The sequence below is a fragment of the Cucurbita pepo genome, chromosome 1, assembly GCF_057944985.1.
Source record: "Cucurbita pepo subsp. pepo isolate OVF chromosome 1, ASM5794498v1, whole genome shotgun sequence".
Classification (NCBI taxonomy): Eukaryota; Viridiplantae; Streptophyta; class Magnoliopsida; order Cucurbitales; family Cucurbitaceae; genus Cucurbita; species Cucurbita pepo.
Window position 1 is genome coordinate 8233749 of NC_141798.1, and position 26180 is coordinate 8259928.

Consider the following 26180-nt stretch of genomic DNA (forward strand, 5'->3'; position numbering starts at 1 on the left):
GGTAAAGTTGCTTCTTGTTTTTAAACTTTAAAATATTCTATTTTAATTTTTTATATTAAAAAAAAAACTGTTAATTCTCATATTTATTTTGATATTAACAAATTAATGGAGTTTTGAATTTTAGGGATCAAAATAAATATTTTAAAAATTTGGAGATACAAAATAGAACAAAAAAGGGAAAGATCTAGACCTAATTAAAATGGGTTAAATCATATTTTTTAAGATTAGTTTATAATTAGGTCTATATGGCCAAGCCTTGTAATTAAATTACTGATTCGCACTCGTCAATTGAGATTTTTGGAGGATGAGATGTTCAAACCGTGTTCATCTTTCGGATTTACTGGCTTCCCACACTGTGAAGCCTCTAGTTTTTTCCGATTTTGTTGGAACTGTTTCATGAAGACATCACTCATTTCCGACTGTAGGGTAAGATTTTCTCTGTTTGGAAGCTTGAGCTTGGAACTGAGTTGGATCTTTTAGAAATGTTGTTTTCTCTTTCTTCCATCTTGTATCCCTGAGTTTGGAATCCTTTTGCGAATTTAACCTGGATTCAGACTCCAGCGATTTAAAGGTTCCTATGCGTTATCTTTTCTGGGGATTATGTTATGTTGTTTCTACAGTTGTTGAAATTGAAACCCGGATTTCAATTGGCTTCAAATTTCATTGTTCTTAGGTTTTTTTTCTTCTACGATTTGGTATAATTCTCGTTCTGTCACTGTTTGATTTGATCTCGCATGTTTTCTCATTGATGGAAATGGGTATTGATTAATCATCATTCTGTGCAGAGTTTCTTTGGTATTTGATAATCGCTCACCATATTACCAGAGTGGGCTAGGATTCTTGTAAGTTGAAAGATGTATATGGTGGAGAGTAAAGCAGGTGCTATATCATGTATGATGTTGTCGCTCTTCTTTCTGGGGACCTTCCCTGCACTCTTGACACTTGTTGAACGGCGGGGGCGTCTTCCTCAGCATACTTACCTTGATTACTCCATAACAAATTTTTTAGCTGCTGTAATCATTGCTTTGACTCTTGGTGAGATTGGAAAGAGCTCACAAGACAGTCCAAGTTTTATCCAACAGCTCTCTCAGGTTGGTTTCATTTATTTACTCTTGAATTTTCATTCAGCTTCATTGGTTTGGTTTAATATAGACTGATAAGACACTTCCAAGATCTGTCGGCTATTCTCTTGGATCTTCTGATTTGAGATTTGAGAGGTTACTGTGAGATCCCACATCGATTGGAGAGAGGAATGGAACATTCCTTATAAAGGGGTGGAAACTTCTCCCTAGTAGACGTGTTTTAAAACTGTGAGGTTGACGGCGATACGTAGCGGGCCAAAACATACACTATCTACTAGCAGTGGACTTGGGTTGTTAGAAATGATATAAGAGCCAGACACCAAATGGTGTGCCAGCGAGACGCTGGCACCCCAAGGGGGTGGATTGTGAGATCCCACATCAGTTGGAGAGGGGAACGAAGCATTTCTTATAAGGGTGTGGAAACCTCTCCCTAGTAGACGTGTTTTAAAATCGTGAGATTGACGGCAACTGCTTCGCTCCTACACCTGGACTATTCTTCTTTCACTCGGTAAAGGAGAGGGCCAAAACGGACAATATCTGCTAGCGGTTGGTGTAGGCCGTTATAGTTACCCATAATCTCTAGAACTATCTGTGGTAGAAATGATGTGCACTGAAGAAAGAAAAGATTTGATCCCATTTAACTTGATATATCCAGCGTTCATAAAACGAATATGAAGCGTTTCTACAAGTAAAGTTGTAATGAAATTGTGGGCAAAGTATCATTTGTAGCCATGATTATCACTGTCTTGTGTAAACTAAACTTGGTTGCATTCCTTGTAAATCATACGTCCTTCATTTAGATTGAGCTTCATGTTATCTTATGAATTCTTGAAACATGCAACTTTTTCTGAAGAATTAAGATGTTCCTTTCAGTCTTTCTATATTGCAATACCCAATTTGCCTGCTGATTTTGTGGTAATTGTTAATGCATTCTTGTTAAATCACGTTGTAAAAGGTATCTAATCTTCTAAACTACTGTATTCAGGATAATTTGCCTTCTGTTATGTTTGCAATGGCTGGTGGCGTGGCACTGAGTATCGGAAATCTCTTAGCTCAGTATGCTTGGGCGTTTGTTGGTTTATCTGTGACAAAAGTGATTTCTTGTAGCATAGTGGTAGTTATAGGTCTCTATCTCTATCTCAGCTGCATTCTGCCCCTTACTAAATTAACCAATCTGTTGTTGTTTTGTTACTCAATATGTGTATGAAGTTTTATGAGATTCACCCTTCTGGTTTTGTTTTTGTTTTTGGGTAAAAGGAACGACTGTGAATTACTTTCTTGATAACAAGATTAACAAAGCCGAGATTCTTTTCCCTGGGGTTGCTTGCTTCTTGGTTGCTGCATTTCTTGGCTCTGTTGTTCACTCATCCAACATGGCCGATAACAAAGTAAAGTTGAAAAGTTCATCTGCTGATTCTGAACAGTCCATGTATGTTTTCTTTTTGTATGAATGTGCTAATCCGTAAGACATTTTCTTGTTTAGTTCATGTTATGGGCCCTTGAATCCAAATTTGTGATTGTTTTATATGCATTTGGTCGTTTTCGAAGCTGTGTTTTTTAATTTCGCTTCAGTAGTGTTCCGATATTAACTTCCAATTCTGTTTCGACAGGGAAACGAAAGTCCCTCTGATTTTGAATATGGGTAAATCTTCTTGAGCTATGAAGTATACAACTGACTTTTGGTTCATCCTTTGCAAATGATATAACTGCTGAATTCTTTTGGTTTTGTATAGTTGAACCAACGAACCTAGAAAGTGCTGCTTATTCTTCACGGAAGGCGAAGGCCGGGACAGCTGACTTTCTTGTTCAACTCGAAAATAGAAGATCCATCAAGGTCTGTAATACTGATATTGTAGCACTCCTCAAATATTGCTTCGCTTTCTCTTTTATTCTTACATGTACCTAATGGCTGCATACTTGCAGGTGTTTGGTAAGAGCACACTGATTGGGCTGTGCTTAACTTTCTTTTCTGGTATTTCCATTTCTCTCTTCTCTCCATTATTCAATTTGGCCACAAATGATCAATGGCACACTCTAAAGGAAGGCGTCCCGCATTTGACCGTCTATACCGCGTTTTTCTACCTCTCTGCCTCGTGTTTTTTCATAGGCGTCATTTTAAATGTCGTCTTCTTTTACCGTCCTATGCTTAATTTGCCCAAGACAACTTTCAAGGAATATCTAAATGACTGGAATGGTAGAGGATGGGCCTTGTTGGCTGGAGTCTTGTGTGGGTTTGGCAATGGTCTGGAGTTTATGGGCGGTCAAGCAGCTGGATATGCAGCATCAGCTTCTGTGCAGGTCAATTTTTTTCACCTCTTTTGACTGCACTCCAATCCCATATTAACTCCATACTGATAGCTCCTTGTTTCAATCTCGGAATCGGCTGTTGTTCCAGGCACTTCCACTTGTGAGCACGTTTTGGGGAATCGTTCTGTTTGGAGAATACCATAGATCATCAAGGAAAACATACATGTTACTTGTCAGCACCTTGGTTATGTTTACAGTAGCTGTTGGGGCCCTAATGGCTTCATCAGGACATCGACATCGACATCGAAATCAGGCTAGGACTGCAACCTTTTGAAGGAAATGATAGCTTCTGGTGGCTGCTCCGTGTTGTCATTCCATTCTATGGATGTCAGCTGCTCGCATGTCAGCATGTTGCTTATGTTCACAGTGGCTGTTGCGGTCCTCATGGCTTCATCAGGACATAGACATTGGAAAATCATTAGGGAAAGCTTGTAAAAGCTCAGCCCTTCATGCCAAATAGAAAGGAATCACATAATGTTGAAGCTTCTTGTACTGTTGTAGAGGAATAAGTAATGTTGGAAGAATGAATTCCATTGTTAATGACTGTAATTTGAGGAACATCTGCGCAAAAAGTTGCAGCTTCTGAAAGTCGAAACACTCGACTTCGTTGGTGGATGATATCTTGAATGTAGCTACCAATCGTTCGGACGTGATTTAATAGAAGATTTGAACTTCTAAGTTCTTAGTTGAGTATTTACAGTGATATTAGAAATTCCAGTTAAAGTTTAGATCGTTCACACTAGTTCGACCTATAAATCAACGAGGCGATAATTTATAGAAGGTTAAAGAGTTCGATCAGTTCTCGATAAAGACGCACGGAATTCGACTTGAAAAAGTCATTTAAATTACTAAATCGAATGACTATTCTCCACTACACCTACAAATTTTGAACTAGGGATGAAAAAAAAAAAGTAGAGGGTAGACTTTGACCGAGGTAAATGACGTGGCATTCCAGCTAGAGTGGGGAAAGGGCCGTAGTAATCGTACACGTCAGCATTAGTGGGCCAGCCGAAGGGAGCTGTTAAGGTTGGCGCGAAACGGAGCCATTGTTCGTTACTAATGGAAACTGAAAGCCGCGAGACTGTCGGAGCGCCTTCCATCTTTTATATTCTTTCTTCCCCCTCCCTGAAACCCTAATTTTTGGTTTCGCCCTTTTTCTTTTTCTCCGATTTGTTTTTGCTGTTTGTTTTTTCTTGTTTTCTCCTTCCAATGAAAGACAACGAATCTTGGAAGTCCGTTCCTGCATCGTTGTGCCTGCCGGGAACGGATTTCCGGGTATTAACGAAACTAATCTTTCTCTGTGTTCTTTTCTTTTGCCTAGATATTTTTGTTGGATGGTTCTTGCTTCTTGACGTTGATCTTTAATTGAACACAGGCTAAATCTCCATGGCTTTCGGGGATTTTTGTCGTCGGTGTCGCTTCCGGCGAGATTTAGCGGCAGTGGTTAGGTTTTGGAGTTAATTGGAACGCAAGGGGTTGCTTCTTGCGTGTTCTTATCCAAGTGAGTTTCTTATGAACTTCGGTTTTGTTTAGCTGATGATGCATGTCCATTTTAAAAAAACATCAGTGTTCATTGCTGAAAAGGGCTATATTTCGTTGATCCTCACGTTTGTGGTTACCGATTGATTGATCGACTCCCCGTGTTTTCTCCTTCCTTTTTTCAGTTTTTTTTTTCCCCGAGAATGGAAGAACCTATTCCATTTATTCTGTTGTTTTCTTAAAAACTTATGCAGAACAGCATATTGCAAGCCATATAGTCTCTAATTATATAGCCTTGAATTGTCTAAAGGAGCAAAAGCTGCATTCATGGTTCTTATAAAAAGTCATGTTGCTCCTGATAGAAGCCAAAGAAACTCACATTTAGAAACGGATTCAGGATCTATTGGTGGAAGTGGGAGAAAGCTTGAAGTAGATAAACTTGAAACTATTGAAGAAGGCGAGAACAATAGAATATATGGCAGCGACGGGTAGATGTGAAACAAGCTCACATTCAACAAAACAGCCAGATATTATAGGTTTAGGCAGTACACATTCTGAAGATACTGCTGGGGAAGGATTTTCACTTTCCCCAACAGAGCAGCTGGCGTATGGGTCTTCATCATGTATAAACTTGTTGGAATTATCAGATCTTGTTCAAGTTGACGAAAATGTTAACCGACCCGAAGCAGGCACAATTTTCTTGGGAAATCCCGATCATGATGTTTACCAGCTTCAATTTAAAGATGATGAGAGCGATGTTTCCAGCATTTGTTCTGCCAAATCAGAGAAGAGTAGCGGTTCTCAAGGTCCCACATCTGCATCTCAAGTTTATGATATTACCCATGAGTCTGGTGGAAATGCTATGTCTCCAACCCAATCCCCTCCTCTTCAGACAATGGATCGTGTGGGAGGATATGAATCATATGATCCGTCAAGAATTCCATCTGCAGTTTTCCAAAGAAGTAGATCATCCACTCCATTGGAATGGAGTATTGCTTCAAATGAATCCTTGTTTAGCATTCATGGTGGAGATGATAGTTTCTCCGGAGATAATTTGTCGATGTTGAGTGATTTAGGGAAGTCAGACGAGTTGACGAAGTCAGACGAGTTGACGAAATCAGACGAGTTGACGAAATCAGACGAGTTGACGAAATCAGACGAGTTGCTTGTGTTTAACTCACCACCTGCAGTTATCACGTCAAGAGAAACTGAAATGAAGAGTGTCGAATATGAAGAGGAGCCTAAAGTGGCAGATACCACAGAATATAACATTGAAGATAAAGAGGGTTTGGTTGCAGAAGATCTAAGTGGAAGAAACGTACTGCCTCCTGCATTATCATCGAATTCCTCTAGCAGATCTCGCCACTCTGAAAGAAGTCAATGCAGCTCAAATTCCTTCGCTTTCCCCATGTAAGTCTTTGCTCATTATCTATTTGCTAAAAAATCATTCTTGGAATTCATGTTTTCCAACTTCATGCTTACTGTCACTTCACTATGGCAACTTGTTAAAACATTAGGTTCTCGACCAAAAGGTCAGAGTTTCAAATTCTTATGCCTACTCGTTGAACTCAAAGAAGAAAAAAAAAAAATTGCTTGCTTTCGATTATTCTACAAAGGAACAGGCCTTCCCAGTGATACCAGTTCATAATGCCTTGGCCTTCTGCCTGCTTAATAGTCATCATGTGGTTTGCTTTTAGACTACTGTCTCTCCTCGTTTTTTCACATCTAACAAGCACAAAGATAGTCTGACAAGGAATTGACCTTCCACGTGAATACCAGTTCATAATGCCTTCTCTTAGCCTTCTGCCTGCTTAATAGACATCATCTGGTTTCCTTTTAGGCTAGTATCTATTGTCGTTGTGCGTCCAAGAAGTACCTTTTCTTTCAAGCTCCTTATCTTTTCTTCATGAATTTATTACAGAGATCTTAGCTTACCAATTCTATGAGGTCGATGTCTCTTTGTTAGATCATTATCATCTGGAAACTAGTTGATATTGTGAAAAGAAAGTATTAGCATGAAATTAACCAGTACTCATTATCTGCAGTTTGGCCGATGAGGTGGCTCAGGATGTATCTGTGCTTGCGGATGATAAAATAGAAGGTGCTCCAGTCTCTACAAAATCTCATCATGCAAACTCTTGGTTTCCCTGCTGTTCATGTTCTTGTTACAAATGGAATTGCTATTCACGTTCTTGTTGCAAATGGACTTGCTGTTCATGTTCGTCTTGTTGCACATGGAACTGCTATAGTTGTAATTTTCGTCCTCACTGTCATTTTTGTCCTCGATGCCGTATTTTTTACCCTTGCCATTTTTGTCGTGGTTAAGTGGACAATGTCGCAGAAAAGACAGTGTCTATGAATATTTTCTTGATTGTTCATATTAGTCTGTTTAGGCATATAGAAACAGGGTGAGTGATATATGTAACATATTGAATCCCCCTCATTCAGGGAGGGCTTCACACAAACAAACTCATTCCTAGCAGTTTAAGTTATGGTTTTGATCCATAAAATCTCCAGCTGAGAGCCATTCAAAAATCTCTTTCAAGACATGACTCACTCTACAAGGTAAAGAAGATAATGAAGGTATTTAACAAAGGATCTCTTTACTTAAAAACACTAAGTTCTCTATGTGTTCCTATTTGAAAGCTCCCCAAATGTTTGATGGGGTTGACCGACAAGGATGGTGGCCACACACCATCACGAAAAAGAACCAGAATTGGGATTGACAACTATATGTCTTAGTGGGTGAGCCACATTTTTCCCACCAGCATGCTTCACAAACTCTGCTGGCGACAGAAACTTCCCATGGCATACACACATTATCCTCACTTCCTCCCCTTTCCCATACTTGTAAAGAATCCCTTCCACCCTTCTCCCATCAGGCCCATCCCCTATTGTGAACACACAAGGCATGTCTTCCATCGACGACGTCCCCGTTTCTCTCCCCCTGTTCTCGCCCAAATCGGGCTTCTTTGATGGATTTTTCGTCTCTGCTTTGGAACTGCCCGATGGATTCTCACACGTCTTCGATCCTGAAGAACCTCCAGCCTCTTGGTTGCCTTGCTCTTGCGAGGAGCTTCTTGCTTCGCTGTAACTGCTTGATCCTGCAAGAAGATGAACAGCACTTTACAAATAATGCAAATAATCCCTTCAGAATGTATTCGCTCTGAATAGCATTGAAAACTTAACTATCCTGAACAAACTTGAATTTAAGCAAACCTAAAACATATTACTGATAAAAGGAGGACAATGGCCAACTTTATTGTAAGCGATCCAACTTCACTCACAATGGCCTTCAAAGATATTATCCAAAAACCCAACGAATAACGTTGTTTTCCTATTATTTGAAACTAATCAAATCTTAGACACCAAGTAAACAAGGCCCGAATCGTCATATATACACATCGACAATGCTACAATTCTGTTTTATTGCAATAAACTCGTAAACAGTAACCTTGGTGACCCCGTAAAGAAGTTTTGTAGCAGCCCAAGCCTAAGCCCATCACTAGTAGTTAGTTTTCTTTGGGCTTTCTCTTCTGGGATTCCCCTCAAGGTTTTATGTGTCTGTTGGGGAGAGATTTCTACACTTTTATAAAGAATACTTCGTTCTCTGCTCGCTAAGTCAAATACAATCTCATGAACTGCCTTACGAACAAGACTTGAACAGTATTGGTGGAAGGAGAGAGTTTCATTGTTCAGGAATACAGAACTTGATATGCTTAAATGATCTCTTACTTTCTTGCAAAATAGGCCAATATTGCTGTAATGTTTACTGTACCACCTAATCTTAGTCCATTTGTCACATTTCAATATTTACTATATAGGACATCCTTATCACTCCTGCTTTTGGCTAAAACAGAACGAGCGATTCAAATTCGACGCCGATCGCTCCATCTAGGCGTCACCGTATATCAATTTGATTCAAAACTGTTGGTCAAACCTAAGTCAGAAGCTCTAGCTAAAGTTATCAACTAACTACTTGTGCATATTACATAGCTTAGGCGCTGAGAAAAAAAAAAAAAGCAATGGCCAGACAGTTCCAATGCGCCATATATGAGCTTGGGTGCTTTATTTTGCCTATGCCTTTGATTTAAAAGTACCTTTCAGATCATGAATTGCAAGCTAAGAAATGGAGTTCTATCATGAACTATGCCAACATTTTCAAATAAATAGTAACATTAGAAGGTGAAGAATGAGCTACCTTGGATGTGTTTGCTGTCCAATTCCGACATCCCCGATGAGCTTCCGCCCTGTGATTCGGCGGAGCACTGAGAACCAGGCTGTCCGAGCCCCGGTAAACCTCTGCTGCCGCCGCCACCACCGCCCGATGTACAACCACCTTTCCCTTTGACAACTTCATCCACAATTCCGCCGATAACAGCCTGTCGAGCACCCGCCGCCCACGTTGTCGACCCGAACGGCGGCGCCACTGTTGTCAAAACACCCGAACCAGCCCTTTTCTCTCTCAAATTCAATCCAGCAAGGCCTCCAATTTCACGCCTCTCTTCATCAAAACACCCACCACTCCCCATCCCAATTCCATCCTTATTCCTCTGCTTCTCAAACCTCCTCCTCTTCGCCTCCATTCGCCTCAACGTCTGCAATTCCTTCCTCTTCCTCCACTCCTCTTCCGTCTCCGGTGGAAGAGACGACGTCCGAATAAGACCCGGGTACGATACCGCCATCGGAGTCGATGCCTCGTCGTCCCTCAAACGCATCGTCCCAGCAATAGACGACGACCGAACAAGCATCTTGGAATTCTTGTCAACCCCAAATCGACCCCCAAGTGAAAGCCCAAGATTCAGCTCAATCTCCTCTGCATCACCCTCTTCATTAAACGCCCCAATTTGGGGCTGATGTGAATTTCTACACAAAAATCTCTGCAACAGATCTGTTGGGTACTTCTCAGTTTGCAGAGGAACCTTCTCCATTCCTCTACTTCCTCCTTCGTTGGCTTCCCCCATCGTTCAATTCAAAACAGAGCAACCCAAAATGTTCATAAACCATCACGATCTTGTTTATTAGCTAAACCCATAAAGAATAAAGCAAGATATGATGAATCAAAAACAAAACCCAATACTCAAACTAGCAGAAGAAACACATCAAAATATGATCTCAGATCACATTTCCATATAAAAAATGAGAGAAAGAAGATGAAAAAGCTTTCCATTCCAACAATGATTCCTCAAGTAGTTGAAATAAAAATAAAAAAAATCTGGAGGGAAATCAAAATATGAACAGTGTTGTAAAAGATCTCCAACAAAGTGGAACAGCAAAGGAAAGAAGGAGAAAAAAAATTAAAGAAAGAGAGCGCAAAAATAATTGACGAGTGAAAGAGAAATTGAAGGAAACAGAGAAGCGGAGAGAGGAAAAAGGAGGAACTTTTTCTCTCCTCCCCCCATGAAAATTTTATTTTTTTTTAATTTTTTTAATTTTTTTTTTGGAAAAAAAGATAAAATAAAAAAAAATAAAAATGTTGTACCGAAAATACCCTCCAGGGAGAAAAATGCCTGCGGGGACAAGTGGCATCCTAAGTCGTAGTAGATGGACACGTGTCCGACCTGACACAAAATTTCTTCATCTTTTTTAAAAAAACTCCGCTTTCGTCCTTTTGGCGTGCCTACCAACAATTTTTCATTTAAAGACACGTGTCAAAAATATAGCGAATAATCATAAATTCCACGTATAGGTCAAAGCTAAACGTCTTGACTGTTCGACACGTGGGCATATGGATATGGGCGACGAAACGGTGTTTGGTTTTTTTTCCTCGGCTCTCTCTATCCTTTTCCACGCGGTCAAATAAAACCCGCTAGAAGTCAACGAGAAATCAAGCGATGGATCGGCGAGGAGATTCGGAAAAACAGGGACCCACGTGAGGCAAGTTGCAAGGTTATTTATTTTTAAAAAAATTAATATTAAATTGCCAAGTTGGGAGAGTGGGGCCCGCGGGTAATGTTGGGTGAATGGACACGTGTCGAAGTGGGTGAGGTTGGGAAATACTTTAGAGCGTGTCAATAATCAACTTGTTGAATGCGACGGCTCGGCTGTTCCTTGCCAACTTGCTGACACTAAGCATGTCCTTCTGTCGGAAAACAATTAGTTTAATTAATTTTATTTATTATTATTTATTTTTTTAATTTTATTTATTTATTATTATTTTGCCTTTTTTGATTCCTCGAGTTTTCACTATTTTTGTAGTCTTATCATCAGAATAATCTTTCCTTCTTTTATGAGACAGGAAAATCGTGCCAAATATATTTTTTGCTTTATTATAAAGTTTATTTAAATTATAAATTTAACTTCTTTCCATTAAAGTAATTATGAGATAAATTTCACTATTTATTGATTTATTATTTAAATAAAATCGCTTTTATAGACATGATTTAAACTAATTAATTTGTTTTGATTTTATATCCTCTCTTAATATTATTATATGAAATTACAATGGAAAATTGGTTGTGAAAAATTATAAATAAAAAAAAGCTCCCGGCGAGGATCGAACTCGCGACCTTTCGCTTACGAAGCGAACGCACTACCACTATGCTACGGAAGCGTTTGTTGTTACGCTTTTGTATAAACATTTTATAAAGAGTTAAATTTATGGTTTCTACTTCTATTTTCCTTAGAACTGCGACAGAACCCGCCCTCGCTGTGCGGGGGCGGCGGCAATGTGTGGAATCGCTTTGGTCGTTTCAGGCTGTCGCCTTGATTTATCGTCTCTACATGTAGACGCCAGAGCTTCGTCTCCTCATCCAGTGCACGAGGATGTAAATATTCTTGGTCTCGCTGTTTTCTTCTCATTCGTTATAATTTGGATATATTGCTGTGGCGCGAATTCAAATTTGTCTCTTAACACTTTCTTTGTGATTCTGGATTGATTTTAGTTGCGTTTTCTTGCTCCAGCTCGAGTTTTCGATAGATGATCTTAAAGCGGCATTGCGGAGAAGGGGCCCCGATAGCTTAGGCGGAGTGAAGGTTTTTATTTCCTCAATATGTTCTAATCCTGGTGAAGTGCAGCAGTTTGAGTGTTTCGTTGAGAGGGTTGATTGTGGAGTTGCATTTCAAAATCAAAATGATCAACACGAGATGGAAAATGGAAGGATTCTCCATTCACATGACAGTTGTAGTAGTCTCATCTCTGGTGCGCAGTTTTATTTTCTGGGGGCTACATTACAGCTTAGAGGGCTTAACCCTATTGTTCAGCCACTGATGGATGCTTCCCGCAATGTTCTTGTTTACAATGGTAAACTAAATACAGAAATTTATATACTCAAGTTTTAAATTTGGCGTTCTTCTTATTTGTTCATTAAATTAAATGTACTTTTTGAATTTGGCATAATATTGATCACTAATTATGTTCAAACTAAATATAAGGAACTATATTAAATTTCTTTCATGTCATTTTCTTTTCAAAAGGTGAAATATTTGGAGGAATACACGTTGAGTATCATCAAAATGATGCTGAAGCTCTTATGCAAGCTCTTGGGAATTGTTGCGCAAGTAATGTTAGTTTAGATACGAGCACATGTGTAGGGGAATGTAAGAGAGAAAGCACTATTGTAGACGTTCTTTCAAACATTCAAGGGCCATGGGCAATCATCTACTTCGCGGTAAGTTTCCATGTTATGTTTATTGGCCCCGCGCGCCATGTAGCCTTTTGTTTCTTGTTATTAACTTTTAACAAAATTTATCATATTTAGGATAGTGCAAAAACTTTGTGGTTTGGTAGGGATGCCTTTGGTAGGCGAAGTCTTCTTGTTCACTGGCCAACCGTGGAGGATTCTCGGTTTCTTTTGTCTTCTGTATCACCAGCTTCCTCCATGTTTCACGACTCTGGTATACTGAGCTTTTAACACTTCACGGATCTTCTGTTGGTGTTTTGTTATCAGTTTATTGTCTATTAACAATTACTTCTTGTGCTTGTGATATTATACTAAGTTGCTAACTGCAGGACATGACAATGATAATGGTACTTGTGAAGTGAGCTTCTGGGAAGAACTTCCATGTGGGATTTACAGCATCTCTTTTGATGCTCGGAGCACGGACGGTTGCCTGGTTGGTGAAGTCAAAAGGCATGAATGGACCAATGAGTCACTGAAAGAACTTGTCGAGTGGAAGAGAACTTGTATAGTACCTAAACCTGGAGACATCTCCTCTTCATATCACGAGGATCTTTTGTCACAGCATGAAAGTAATTCAGCATGTTTGCATAACTTGCAATCAGTATCAGGTATCTATTATTCCTCTTCATTGTGGTGCCAAAACTTAGATACCAAAGTTCCAATTCTATGGTAGTGTGTGCTGCCACTTCCACCTTGTCAATGAAAAATACGTCTGGTTTTGTTGAAGAATTTGATTTCTTGACGACGGTTGATGTTGCTTTTGTTGAATGAATAGAGGGTATCCAAGCTCCTGTTTCAACACCTGCGGAGATTCTGCTGGATGCTCTAAGGAAGTCTCTTATCAGGCGTACTTCACTTTATACAATTTTCCAGGTTTATTTTTGAGGCTTTTCTATTGGTACTGAGTTAGTACTTCTGATGACGTGCTTACTTTGAACTATTTTGTTTTACCATAAATTTTTGCATAGTGCACAAACATGGGTTTGCAGCTCCTTTTTTTTTTTTTTTTTTAAGGAAAAAAAGCACTTGAAATTCTAAATTTTTTTAATTGAAGACTTTGGTAATAATATGATTTAATTTACCATTGGAATTGTTTTCTTTTTCTCTTCTATTTAGTCGTGGAAATCATCATAAGTTAAGAGGCTATGCATGTATTTCATAGTTCAGAACAAGTTAATTGTTAATGCATAGGGTACAACTGTGAATGCATAGGGTACAACAAGTTAATTGTGAATGCATAGGGAACAAGTTAATTGTGAATGAATAAGTTATGAGGCTAATAATGAATGCTATGATTTAATTGTGAATGCATAGGGTACAACATCTGCTTCCAGAAAAGCAGAACTTGGTCCTGTGGCCATTCTTTTTTCCGGTGGATTGGATTCTATGATACTAGCAGCATTACTGGACGAGTGCCTTGATGCCTGTTGTAAGTGTTTGTTAATTCTCCTAAACATCAATTTTCAATCTCTAGGCGTTCAGGATTGATATTGAATAGTGATGTCGATCTTATTCTTTTATTGCACTTGATGTGTAGGGCTGAGATATTCAATCAAGTGATGTAACTTTAATTTCCTAGCTCCAGTTAACCGATCAATTGGTCTCATCTTCTGTACAGATGTGATAGATCTTCTTAATGTCAGCTTTGATGGATGTTCCGCGCCTGATCGAATCTCAGCGAAGGCTGGAGTTCAGGAACTGACAAGAATTGCCCCTCTAAGAAGGCATGACCATTTAGCCCTATTTTGAGTTTTGCATTGACCGTTTTGGTGGTTAATTCTTTTATGCCGAACATGTGGATATTTTTAGTTCGTTTTAGCATAAAGAACAAAATAAGAATCGGGAAACAGAAATTAAAATAGCATACATTAAGCTCGACCGTTGTAGTTTAGCTAAGTTTTGTCAGGTGATGTCATGAAGTAAGAATCAAAACAAAAATAAAATGTGTAGGATGCATACATATGTTATATATTTTGTGATAGGTCTGTTTTATCATCTTTGGGAGAAGATAGTAGAAACTAGATTGTTATTTCATTGTCATATTCTTTGGTTACTGTGCTGGCGGTCTGATATTTAAATGTTTAGGTGGAAGCTGGTTGAGATTGATGCTGATTTGTCAAATTTGACCTCCGAAACCAAGCATGTCATGTCTCTAATAAATCCTGCAAATACATACATGGTACCCTACTTTTGTTGTGGATAATATAGTTTAGTGTTTAAGTAGATAACTTCAACGGGTTTTGAACTTGCCAGTGGGATGTCATTGATTGTCCTGTTTTGTGTTAAATTTTATTTAATTGCAGGACCTGAATATTGGAATAGCTTTGTGGCTGGCCTCTGGTGGCGATGGTTGGATTTATGAATCAATCGACAAGGATGATAAGTTTCATCGACGTGTAAAATATAAGTCTCAGGCCAAGATTCTCCTTGTTGGTTCTGGTGCCGATGAGCAATGTGCTGGTTATGGTAGGCATCGAACAAAATATAGACAAGGGGGGTAAGACAGTAGGAGTGAACTGTTGACATCATTTCATACATAATATTTTCTGCTTCTAAAATTTCAAGAACATAACCATTGGATGTTCATTGCATAACCTTTATTACTTTTTACCATTTTTTTATATTCATATTGAAAAGAAAAACTTGTATATTAGGGAGGGTGTCTACTCACCATAGAAGATATTCCTGTAGGTATGCTAGTGCATAAAGTTAAAGGACACGGACATTAGTAAAAGGTTTTTTCTTTTTTGGTACACATCTGTAAAAGCTCAGTTTGGTAAATGCGAGATGAAAAAATTCGTCCTAATTTTAGTGTCGTGCAATGTTCCCTTCAGCTGGCATCTTTTAAATGAGGAAATGAAGTTGGATATTCAGAGAATCTGGAAGAGAAATCTTGGGAGAGATGACAGATGTATTGCAGATAATGGGAAGGAGGTATTTCCTAGAGATCGTATATACCGAAACGTTACTATGTTTTCTCGTCTTTTTCTCATTTAATCAAGTTTTCACTCCTTTTCATAGGCTAGATTTCCCTTTCTGGATGAAGACGTTATACATACATTGCTAGCATTTCCTCTATGGGAGGTTACCGACCTCGAGAAACCTGCTGGAACCGGTGATAAGAAGATACTTAGGGAGGTTTGTGCTACTTTTCCCTCGATTAAATTTATTTCTCCTATGATATTTTTCCGCTTTGCAAATATTGTACTGTTGAAAAGAGTTTAGTGCTCATCGAATAGCGCCGTTGAAGGAATTAGATGAACAATGAAAGGGCAGGTCAGATAAGCAACTGACATTCTGTCGCCTTAGAATGAAAGTTTAGTTACTCGACACAGATTTACCTAAATAGTGACGTATCTAGCATTCCTCGTTATCTTTTTGAAGGTTGCGAAATTACTCGGTCTGCACGAAGCAGGGGCTCTACCTAAAAGAGCAATACAGGTATGCATCTTCCCTTTAGTCACACTGCCAACTTCAATTAAAAATGCAAATATCTGATTAACTGGTTGGTCTGCAAGTGGAAACCATGTGACACAATTAGTATACCGAAAGGAGACTCGATATAACTCGATTTTGTGTAGTTTAACTTGAAGCCAAGGGATGTTATATCATACAAGATGAATTCTACTGTGATGGATCCATCTAAAATATATCTTGTTCTTTCTTTATGTGCTTGCATAATCCTAACGCACAGTTGATCATCTAGTTTGGCTCAAGGATTGCGAGGGAATCAAACCGCAAGAACTTCGGAAGCAACCGGGCTGCTAATCAGGCCTCAGCAGGAAGTGTGAAATTCAACAAGCATTCTGTTCTTCAGTAGACTCATCCTCTGGCTCAAGGCAGTAGAATACGAGCAGCTGAGCTTTATCTATACGGGATAAGTTGAAGAGAACCCAGACTCGTTATTCTGGTCAGAGCTAAAAGGGAAGAAATGGGCAATTGCCCTGTTTTCTCTAATTTGCTATCTCAATTAGAAAGTTAAAATGGAAGAGTTTGCTGAAACTTTTGGCTTCACACTTTGAAGTAACACCTCTTTAATACACAGTATATTTGTGGTTATAATTGCATCTAAGCTTTCCCAAATAGTGTTTGGATTTTGAGTAGAATTAAGCTGCTGTTTTAGATTGATGTAGTCATTTGACTGAGTTGAATGTTTACTGTAGAAGATGAACACAGATATATATTGGGGAATAAGGGATGGATAAATCCTTGTGGTTTATTGTGATGATAACTGTACTCTTTCTCCATTTCGTTGGAGAAATATGGAAAACCCTCTATTTCTCTCCACTAACAAGGTGTGATTTTTTATTACGGTGCGACAAGCCGAGACATTCTTCTCTTTGGATTTTTTCTTTCGAGTTTTCTTTCAAGGTTTTAAAATGTTTGTTAGGGAGAGGTTTTCACACGCTTTTAAAGAATGTTTTGTTTCCCTCTCCAGCTGATGTGAGATCTCACATTGTCTTTATATTTACGAATATATTTAAGACAATAATTAAATAAGAAAACATCTTTATATTAATAAATTTTTACGCTTTACAAATTTTAAGAGAGGTTTTTAAATATTTATATAAGCTAAAAAAAAATAATTATTTTTTTTCATTTTTCATTAGATTAATATTAAAATTTATACATTTTTTAAATCTATAAATTTACATTCAACATTGTAATTAAATTAAAAAAAAAAATCAAATTTGACGAAGATTTAACAAAAAATTTTGTTTTAAAAATTTAGATACCAAAATAGTGACTCTTCAAAAATTTAAGAAAAAGAATAAAACAAGACCCTAAATCCCACCCTCCTTCCTACCCTTCCTTCTCCCTCCCTCCCTCCCTCCGTTCCCATTGCCGGGCCGCCGGCCACACTGCAATCTGCACCATTTTGTTTTCCCCTTTTCCTTCTTCTCCATATCTCCCTCCCTTCTACAACCCGAACCCTCGCCGGCACGCCCTCCTAAGCCCGTTTCTTCCTTCTCTCCCTATCTCCCTCTCTGCTGCAACCGCGCCGGTGCGCCTGCCCACAGCATTCTCCTGCTCGTCGCTAAGGTGCACATTCTGTCTTCCGCAGCTCCTTCTCCCTCTTTTACGTCTTATTCTTCTTCTTCTTACTATTATTTTTCATTTTCTGGAACTTTTTTCTTCGTTTTGCTCCCCAGCAGCTGGGCCCCGTTGGCGGGAACTTCAGCTGGCAGCTAGCCGTCGAACCTTATACAGCACCCCCGACGGAAGCAACTCTCTCAATATTAAATTCCTTCTGCTCACTCTCACCATCTTTCCTTAACATTGCAGCACATCCACCCTCTCTTCCTTCCAAAAATCTGAAGGTACTCTAATTCTTTTATCTCCTGAATCTTGTCTGTTTGGTTAACATGAAATTTAGATAGTTTGGTAGATTATTACTCGCTTATAATCCACTTGCTTCCGTAGAAAAACAGAAGGAATACAGAAGCGCGCAGCAGTGCTGGCTCTGTGTGAAGGAAATTTTCGGCAGCATGTGGAACTGGGGGAACGGCAATGGAATGAAGAAACGGCAAATGATCGCGCTGGAATAGAATCCAGTTTAAACGTGTAGTTGGCTGTTTTGCTCTTTTCGTTTTGGTTCTGAGAAGAATTTCACTTCCGAGTTCGAATACGGATTTAGAGATTAATTCTTAGTGCTTTTACATGGAGGATCAGAGCTGTAGGAGTGGTAATCGTAGCGAACACCAGTGGAGAGCTGAGGAAGAGATTGCTGGAAACTCCGATGCCCTTAAAGCACTGAGAGAACTGATCATTTTCCCACTACTATTCTCCCAGGAAGCTCAAAAAATTGGTCTAAGAGTAAGACAATTTCTTTCTATGTCTTTCATTATTTCTCCATTAACTCGATTTCTGGTTAGTTTAATCGTAAATTTTACCATGATGCTTAACAGTGGCCTCGAGGATTGCTTCTATACGGACCCCCTGGCACTGGCAAGGTAACATTCAATCTAAACTTGCTGTACGTTGTTTTGTTATGCAACTATCTTTTTTGGTTCTGAAAATTAATTGGATATTCTCTCCTCAATAACATTTAGAACTTCCTACAATTCGAGGTTCATATCCCATACCCCCAAATAATCTTCACGTCTATTAGCATTTTGGTTTGAAAATTTTGAATCCATTTTGGAAAACTTTCCCTTAGTGACTGGTTTATGTGTAAAGCTATTCCAAGTTCCTTGTCATATTGTATATAAACGTTACTTTCTTTACTGAACGTTGATGGGAACTGAAAATGTTTAGAGAATAGGTTTTCAATTGCATATCAGCTTCTTTCAGTCTGTTAAAGCTACCAGAGCAACAAAATGACGTTTTTCTTTCTTTATTCTGGTTCTATGAAACCAAACTATTAGCTCCCTATTTTCCCTCCAAGAGATCTCTGGACTCGGCTGTAGGCCAAATATTAGTTTTGGATTCTGTTCCAGATATATTCCTTTTATAGTAGGTGAAAGTGAGGCGGTTCTTTTAAATTTTATTTATTATTATTATTGTTATGTAAACATCCCATGTGTTTTCGAAGTGTTCATTTTTTATACATAAGTTTTAAGCTTGAGGAACAAACTTTTCTTCATTGTCAGACGAGCTTAGTACGTGCAATTGTTCAGGAATGCGGTGCTCATTTAACCACTATCAGGTTCTGCTGCTTTTTAACTTTATTAATTTGTAGGATAGGGAAGCATCAAAGTAATCGAAGGAAAATCAAATTCATGATTATTAAATGTTTTCTTTTAATTATTAAATTTGTTAAATTCTGGTATTACAGTTTGCAGTATCTTTCCCCCTAAACTTTTTTTGGTCACCGCGGTATCATTTTCAATGCATTATGCAGTCCCCATTCAGTTCACAGAGCACATGCTGGAGAAAGCGAAAAAGTTCTGCGCGAGGCTTTCTCCAAGGCATCATCTCATGCAATATCAGGGAAGCCATCAGTTATCTTTATAGATGAAATTGATGCACTTTGTCCACGTCGGGATTCTAGGTAATGAAAACTGATAACGTTATTGTAACTCTGAAACAAAGTTATGCTTTCTCTTAGTAGAATAAAACCTAGGCTAAATTATAAGAATACCCCTGAACTTTTCCCTTTGTTTAAAAAGTACCCTTGTTCTTTCAAAAGTTGCAATGATCTCCTGTAAATGTTTCAAAACTACCATGAAGGTAGAAGTCTATTAGATTATTGGACAAACATTAGGACTAGAACACTGTCACCCTATTCCATGTCACCACCACACCTGCTCCAAGTCTAAATTTCTATTCAAAATCATAACAGATTTCTACTTAGTATTAAAACATTTATGAAAAGTAAAGGTAATGTTACAACTTTTGAAATAATAGGGGTATTTTTGAAACTAAGGGGCAAAGTTCAGGGGTACTTTTTGTAATTTAGCCTGAATTCTATAAGCAGTTTTGTTGTTGCTATCTGTTCTTGAAGAAAAGATAAGTAAGGATAATTTAGGGACTGGTGTGCATAAATAGAAGTTGAGTGTAAGTGACAACGAAACCATTCGGATGTAAGTTGCCTGAAAGCATTACTTTTGTAGGTGTATATCTCATCCTTTGAATTCTGAAACTCTTATATATCTATATATATACTGAGATAAGAAACTATGATATGGAATAAGTTGTCTTCATTCCATGGATGATTTAGATTTAGGAAGGTTTTATGGTGTCTTAATCATTCCATGGATTATTTAGATTTAAAAAGGTTTTATTGTATTTTTTAAGTTTTAGATAATTGTCTTCAAATTATAAGTTACATTTAGTCGGTGATGGCCACAACCTTTCAATTAACCATATGTTATTATAAGGTTTATTTTCAAGGCTATAAATCACATTCATGTTATTGATTTAGCATCACATTTTGGAATTGAAAAGAACAGAGTTTCAATTTTAGCTTTTGTTGAGAGCTAAACTTTTACTTTGCAAATTTTTGTGTTTAGAACTTGTATGCTAGAGTCATTCAGATGATATTGATCAAACTTCTAGTGGAGTGATTCGAATCACGAGTTTAGAAACAAGTTTTTTTTTACTCTTAATCTTTATCATCAAGGTAATCCGTTCCAAAACTTTCTCTTAGGTTGATTCCATATCATTTGATAAGGAATCAACCTAAAAGAAAACTCTGATACCAAATGATAAGAAATCAACTCAAGGGAAAACTTTGATACCAAATGATATAAAATCAACCCAAGGAAAAATTTTGAAACGAATCACATTGATGATCAATATCAAAAGTAAAGAAAACTTGTTTCTACACTCGTGATTCAGATCACTCCACAAGAGGTTTGATCAATACCACTTGAATGACTCTAGCATGCAAGTTCTAAACACAAGAATTTGTAAAGTAAAAGTTTAGCTCTCAACAAACCTAAAATAGAAACTCTATTTTTTTCAATTCCAAAATGTGATGATAAAGCAATAACATGAATGACTATTTTATAGCCTTGAAAATAAATCTTATAATAACCTATGGTTAATTGAAAGGTTGTAACTTTTATTGTAACATATAATTTAAAGATAGTTCTCTAAAACTTAAAAAATACAATGAAACCTTCTTAAATCTAAATCATCCATGGCATGATTAAGACATCTTATTTCATATCAAACAGAATTTCAAAGAAAAGGAGCGGGGTTATAAGCATTCTCATTAGACTGTACCCAGATTCACCAAAAGCCTCTCCAATTGGTACCTATAATAGAAATTGAGTAATTACAGTGTAGAATAAGAAAGCAAATTGCTGGAAGAACCCAAAACATTACGAGGTCCAATAAATGCATCCTAGAGTCCTCAAGTATCATGAACGTGTCTTCCTTTTCTTTCCTACCTCAGCTCCCAAAACTAAGCAAATTGCATTCCTCCAAAGTACTTTGTCTTACTTCTTGAATGAGCATCCATCTAAATACATGACTAAAGGTGCTTCCACACCATCAAGAAATGCGATATGTAAGTTGAGGAGGTCAAAAGTTTTTTCCATTGCTTTAGAGTGAAAGAGCAACGTGGGATGATGTGAAATGTTGATCCTCTAATTCTCTTGGACGATGAACATCAATTGGGGATAAGGACCTGTTGAACATCCTTCTTTTAAAACACCATAAGCTGCACCGCATCCAAGACAAAGAGACCAAAGGAACGTTTATTCTTTAATGGAGCGTAGTTTTTCTTTCTTCTTTTTCCCCTCCTCCTAGTTTGTACTATAGAATGAGTTCCAACGGTAACTTTTACCTAGTTTGTAGGATGCCTTATCTTCTCGACTATCATGCTATACATAGATTATCAATTTATTTTCTTTTATCTTTTATGCGAAAACGGTTTCAAGAGTGGATAATATAAAAGCTATTATTGCTTACTATCTACACATCGAGTAGGGGGAAGTGCTTGTTGATTACTTTTTTCTGTTATGTTCAATTTTTCAGGAGAGAGCAAAATGTTCGTATAACCACTCAACTTTCTATTCTGATGGACTCCAATAAGCAATCAGCATCTGGTAGACCACAAGTCGTTATTGTTGCATCAACTAACAGGTTATCTTCCATTGTTTACCTAGAAAATTCTATAATTGTTAAAATAGTCTGAACTTCAAGTTCTCGTAGTTGCACCAACTATCAGGTTATCTTCTATTGTTTAACTAGAAAATCTATAATTGTTGAAATAGTCTTAGCTTAAATTTTTGTTCCCTATTATATTTTCTTTTTAAATTTTAAGAACTTGTACACGTATCATTGGAGTTTGCAATACTTAGACATATGGGGTGCTATATATAACTGAAAACCTAGAATAGTTAATTCATTGAAGCTATTGTATTTATATTTCTGACCTTTGCACTGGTGAGAGCAAAAATGGTATTATATTGATTGAAATATGCACAAAAAATTCTGGGTGTTTTTTCTTTGTCTTGTACGCTGTAAAGCTGTCGAGATAGTATGCTTAAGCTTTCTCTCCCCCCCCCCAAATTCATTCTGTCTCGTTATATCACATAGGTGAAGTATTTTAACAGCACTGTTGGTTTTTTCAATCGATTATTTAGCAGAAAAATAATTGAAGCCTTACCGGCTAATCTTTCTCTCTTCTTTTTTCATTTTATTTGTCAGTTCTTTTTCTTGCTGTTTAAAATAATTGACATTGCCTTTTTTGTTAAAGAGTGGATGCCATCGATCCAGCACTTAGAAGATCAGGGCGTTTTGATGCTGAAATAGAAGTAACAGCCCCAACTGAGAATGAACGATATCAAATTCTTAGGGTAAGTTATATCTTGGCTATGCCCATTTTTAAGGTCATTTATTCAGTTAAAACTCTGAGATATCACCATTTTGGTCTAGTGTATTTTTTATGCTACTAGTCTTAAATGAAACTATTATTCCTTGATGGAAAATAATTAGTGGTTGTAATGGCTTTTACTAAAACCGTGTTCAGCTATACACAAGGAAGGTTCAATTGGATCCAAAAGTGGATTTACTAGCAATAGCTGCATCTTGTAATGGGTTCGTTGGAGCTGACTTGGAGGCTCTGTGTCGTGAGGCTGCAATGGCTGCATTGCAAAGGTGCTCAGGTACAAATGAGAATGAGATTCTCAGTCTGACAACAGAAGACTGGAAGCATGCAAGATCTATTGTTGGCCCAAGTATGACTAGAGGCATCACTGTTGAAGTTCCGAATGTGACTTGGGATGATATTGGAGGACTTAAAGATTTAAAAGTATGTATGACATGATTTTTTTTTCTTGCTTATTTTCATGGCACATTAATTACAACTTCTTATTTATTGTAAGCAGAAAAAACTACAGCAGTCGGTTGAATGGCCCATCAAACACGCTGCTTCTTTCTCAAAGTTGGGTATATCTCCTGCACGGGGGGTTCTTTTGTACGGGCCTCCAGGTTGCTCAAAAACAACCCTTGCTAAAGCAGCTGCAAATGCTGCTCAAGCGTCCTTTTTTTCACTTAGGTATTTTCCCCAGATTCTGCAAATAGGCCTCCAGGTTCTCATCGGAAAGCTCTTCATGTCCTTTATGTGTGTTCTAATAATAGTATGATACCATAGTTGAGAAAAAGGCACAAAAAGTGTAGAATTCTAAATGTTGAGTGACAGTGACCTTGTAAGCAATGTTGTCTTTGTCTCATTATCGCAATTGAAGAAGCATGAACATGGACGAGACATAAAACAAATACAGTACACGTAGGGTAGGGATGTTTCAACTGGCTACACGTTGGGTTGGCTTTGTCCATTCTTGGCCAGAATGACTCTACCAGTATCCTTGGTTTGTGAAAATGGAAAACTAAAACCAATGATCTTAAATGGACAAACTTCGACCAAATAGTCGGATAGACCGACTTGAAATTCTTAAATTTGTTAAGGACATGTGACCGCAGAGAAGAACACCAATTTTCAAAAGAATTTCCCATCAAAGGCATCGGTGAAGTGCCCAAGTCATTGCCTGGCTAATAGATATATTTTGACTTGAATCCACCCAATAATTTCCTCAAGTATTTTGTTCGAATAGGATGATGTACTCATGTCTCTGTGATTAATTAGACCTGGACTCTTCGAGATTTATTAGCCAACTCGTGATTTTATTCTTTGATAGACAGGCAAACAGCTCTGGTGTTATGTTAATGCTTCTGAATTCAGATGTGAGAATTAAATATCCGCCACATGTTTCCCTCTTGCAGTTCGAACTGCAAGCAAACCATTAAATTTGTTTTTTTTTTTTTTTTTTTTTTTTTATTGAACTGCTCACTTAAAGAGCTTGTCTTGGATTTTTAACAAGTTCCTTTTTTATTCCCTCTACCTTCTGTGTTTATATGAAATTTTTAGTTGTAGTAGTAGTACTTAATTTTTCTGCATGTCTTGAGATCATTTACTCTTGATCAGTGGTGCAGAAATGTACTCTATGTATGTTGGTGAGGGAGAGGCTCTCCTGCGTAACACTTTTAGAAGAGCTCGTCTTTCTGCACCAAGCATTATATTTTTTGATGAGGCCGATGTTGTTGCTGCCAAAAGGTTAGTGGTTGGCATGATGAATTTCCAAGTTTTTGTGGCTAGGCGTAAGTGATTCAAGATAAAGATAAAAGCCGTGATATATTTTTTTAATCCTGTTCCTACTAACCTTAATTCTTGCATTATTTCATGCGATAAATTGTATTGTATTACTCCAATACTAGGGGTGGGAGTTCAAGCGGCAATGTCACCGTGGGAGAGAGGCTTCTATCTACGTTGTTAACTGAGATGGATGGTCTTGAAGAAGCAAAAGTGAGTCTGATATCCATGACCACCCTTTGTATTATTTGGCACTTGAGATTAGAGGGGAGGTGCATCTTCTTTTTCCATTTTTCTTTTGGTTTTTTCCTTGTTTGAGTTGAATTTCAATTGCTCAGGGAATACTAGTTCTAGCTGCTACAAACCGTCCTCATGCCATCGATGCTGCGCTTATGCGACCAGGACGCTTCGACTTGGTGAGACCTCAATTTTCTCATCTTTTGTTCTTATTTTCATATGTATTTACAAGTATTTCTTCCATGGCATGACAGTGAAGGTTGCTTTGTTTCATCCGAACACCCCTTCTCTGATTTTACATCTCATGTATATTATCAATCCTGGCTAGTCCTATTGATATTCTATATCCAATGAACTCGTAGGTGCTCTACGTACCTCCACCGGATTTCGAAGCTCGATACGAGATACTTCAAGTTCATACTCGTCCAATGAAAATAGGAAATGACGTCAACCTTAAAAAAATAGCAGAGGATACAGAGCTCTTCACTGGGGCCGAACTCGAAGGCCTGTGTAGGGAAGCTGGAATTGTAGCTTTAAGAGAAGACATAACTGCTAGTGTTGTGTGTGATCGTCATTTCCAGACGGTGAAGGATTCTTTGAAGCCAGCTTTAACCTCGGCGGATATTGACATCTACTCGACTTTTATGAAGACCCGTTCTGGTATGCCTTCACAACATTCCAATTTAAGTGTCAATAATAGGATCAACGCTAAAAGAAGTGTGTTTAGCCCCGTCTCTTTGGTTAAACTTGGTTTGATTGGCTGTTTCTTTGTTGTTCTTGCCAAGTTCTTTCTCTCTGAGAAATATAAAGTTGAACAAGAATTGAAGACTACCTAGGATTAAGGATAGGTATACACATTTTGAGTGGTTTTGTTAGGGTGATTACATTTTTGGACAAAAGCTTAGAGAAATGTAAAGATGTGAATCCATTATAGATTCCTTTTATCAAATTAGACCTTAAACTTAAATATATATATTGCAATTTCTACCATTTGTTTCAATTTTCGCTCATTTATCTAAGAACATGTGTAAATCTTTGTAAACTTATTAGCTTCAATAAAAAAATTAAAAAAAAAGTTTCAAGGTCTCTGGTAAGAACGTTGCATCTCATTGTCATCTCGGTTTTCAACAACATGATCTATTCATCATGATGTCATCCCATATCTCGGGACAGTTTGACCATCTTGGCTTGCTTAGACACATTCGTTGGGAATGGATCCATGTGTTGATCATCTCATCAGGACATTCCAAGCATCCATCCATCCAACCAGGTTCTCACTAGGCATTGGACTCTCCCGTATCTATGCTAAAGCTTTTACGACATTCGTTCTAGATAGTGGGTGTGTAATCCAACTTCCGACAAACGGGCTGGGGTGCAATATCGGCACACTTGTGTTGTCTGATACTA

At 37.9% G+C, this 26180-nt stretch overlaps 5 protein-coding genes and 1 non-coding gene across 14 annotated transcripts; 4 read left to right on the top strand and 2 right to left on the bottom strand.

Annotated features, from left to right (window-relative positions):
• Positions 1 to 254: 254 nt before the first annotated feature.
• On the top strand, positions 255 to 4092 carry LOC111793317 (ureide permease 1). 4 transcript variants are annotated; one of them, XM_087125081.1, is made up of 9 exons: positions 255 to 426; positions 786 to 1091; positions 2068 to 2206; positions 2340 to 2511; positions 2693 to 2724; positions 2816 to 2916; positions 3006 to 3054; positions 3190 to 3380; positions 3478 to 4092. In XM_087125081.1, the coding sequence occupies exons 2-9, from the start codon at positions 855 to 857 to the stop codon at positions 3661 to 3663; spliced, it is 1107 nt and encodes a 368-aa protein (XP_086981207.1). In that variant the 5' UTR covers positions 255 to 426; positions 786 to 854; the 3' UTR covers positions 3664 to 4092. The 4 variants fall into 4 exon arrangements, with proteins under 4 accessions (XP_086981207.1, XP_023530925.1, XP_023530932.1 ...); XM_023675157.2 differs by having other exon boundaries at positions 257 to 426; positions 3006 to 3380; XM_023675164.2 differs by lacking the exon at positions 255 to 426 and adding an exon at positions 433 to 571 and having other exon boundaries at positions 3006 to 3380.
• Positions 4093 to 4240: 148 nt separating this feature from the next.
• LOC111793332 (suppressor SRP40-like protein) lies at positions 4241 to 7244 on the top strand. Of its 2 annotated transcripts, none has more exons than XM_087125082.1 (3): positions 4241 to 4890; positions 5179 to 6278; positions 6914 to 7244. In XM_087125082.1, the coding sequence occupies exons 2-3, from the start codon at positions 5344 to 5346 to the stop codon at positions 7191 to 7193; spliced, it is 1215 nt and encodes a 404-aa protein (XP_086981208.1). In that variant the 5' UTR covers positions 4241 to 4890; positions 5179 to 5343; the 3' UTR covers positions 7194 to 7244. The 2 variants fall into 2 exon arrangements, with proteins under 2 accessions (XP_086981208.1, XP_023530956.1); XM_023675188.2 differs by having other exon boundaries at positions 5266 to 6278.
• A 208-nt stretch (positions 7245 to 7452) lies between these two features.
• LOC111793351 (ninja-family protein AFP3) lies at positions 7453 to 10268 on the bottom strand. Its single transcript, XM_023675198.2, has 2 exons — positions 9070 to 10268; positions 7453 to 7972 (listed from the first exon to the last, which is right to left on the bottom strand). Exons 1-2 carry the CDS (start codon positions 9830 to 9832, stop codon positions 7566 to 7568), a joined length of 1170 nt encoding a protein of 389 aa, XP_023530966.1. The 5' UTR covers positions 9833 to 10268; the 3' UTR covers positions 7453 to 7565.
• A 1081-nt stretch (positions 10269 to 11349) lies between these two features.
• On the bottom strand, positions 11350 to 11421 carry TRNAT-CGU (transfer RNA threonine (anticodon CGU)). Its single transcript has one exon. It is a non-coding gene; the product is annotated as a tRNA-Thr (tRNA).
• A 54-nt stretch (positions 11422 to 11475) lies between these two features.
• On the top strand, positions 11476 to 16709 carry LOC111793362 (Asparagine synthase family protein). 4 transcript variants are annotated; one of them, XM_087118818.1, is made up of 14 exons: positions 11476 to 11635; positions 11772 to 12111; positions 12285 to 12478; positions 12569 to 12704; positions 12820 to 13098; positions 13266 to 13363; positions 13805 to 13919; positions 14109 to 14214; positions 14576 to 14669; positions 14794 to 14987; positions 15325 to 15424; positions 15512 to 15628; positions 15875 to 15931; positions 16197 to 16709. In XM_087118818.1, the coding sequence occupies exons 1-14, from the start codon at positions 11537 to 11539 to the stop codon at positions 16308 to 16310; spliced, it is 2043 nt and encodes a 680-aa protein (XP_086974944.1). In that variant the 5' UTR covers positions 11476 to 11536; the 3' UTR covers positions 16311 to 16709. The 4 variants fall into 4 exon arrangements, 2 of the variants coding, with proteins under 2 accessions (XP_086974944.1, XP_023530982.1); XR_015412550.1 differs by lacking the exons at positions 15875 to 15931; positions 16197 to 16709 and adding an exon at positions 15182 to 15225 and having other exon boundaries at positions 15512 to 15537; XR_002814930.2 differs by lacking the exons at positions 15875 to 15931; positions 16197 to 16709 and having other exon boundaries at positions 14794 to 14956.
• Positions 16710 to 17272: 563 nt separating this feature from the next.
• Positions 17273 to 25773, top strand: CDC48B (cell division cycle 48B). Of its 2 annotated transcripts, none has more exons than XM_087117089.1 (14): positions 17273 to 17533; positions 17644 to 17811; positions 17915 to 18307; positions 18400 to 18444; positions 19084 to 19139; positions 19335 to 19484; positions 21920 to 22027; positions 22644 to 22743; positions 22917 to 23198; positions 23275 to 23444; positions 24372 to 24500; positions 24662 to 24749; positions 24875 to 24952; positions 25136 to 25773. In XM_087117089.1, the coding sequence occupies exons 3-14, from the start codon at positions 18152 to 18154 to the stop codon at positions 25607 to 25609; spliced, it is 1836 nt and encodes a 611-aa protein (XP_086973215.1). In that variant the 5' UTR covers positions 17273 to 17533; positions 17644 to 17811; positions 17915 to 18151; the 3' UTR covers positions 25610 to 25773. The 2 variants fall into 2 exon arrangements, with proteins under 2 accessions (XP_086973215.1, XP_086973217.1); XM_087117091.1 differs by having other exon boundaries at positions 17647 to 17811.
• The last annotated feature ends 407 nt before the right edge of the window (positions 25774 to 26180 follow it).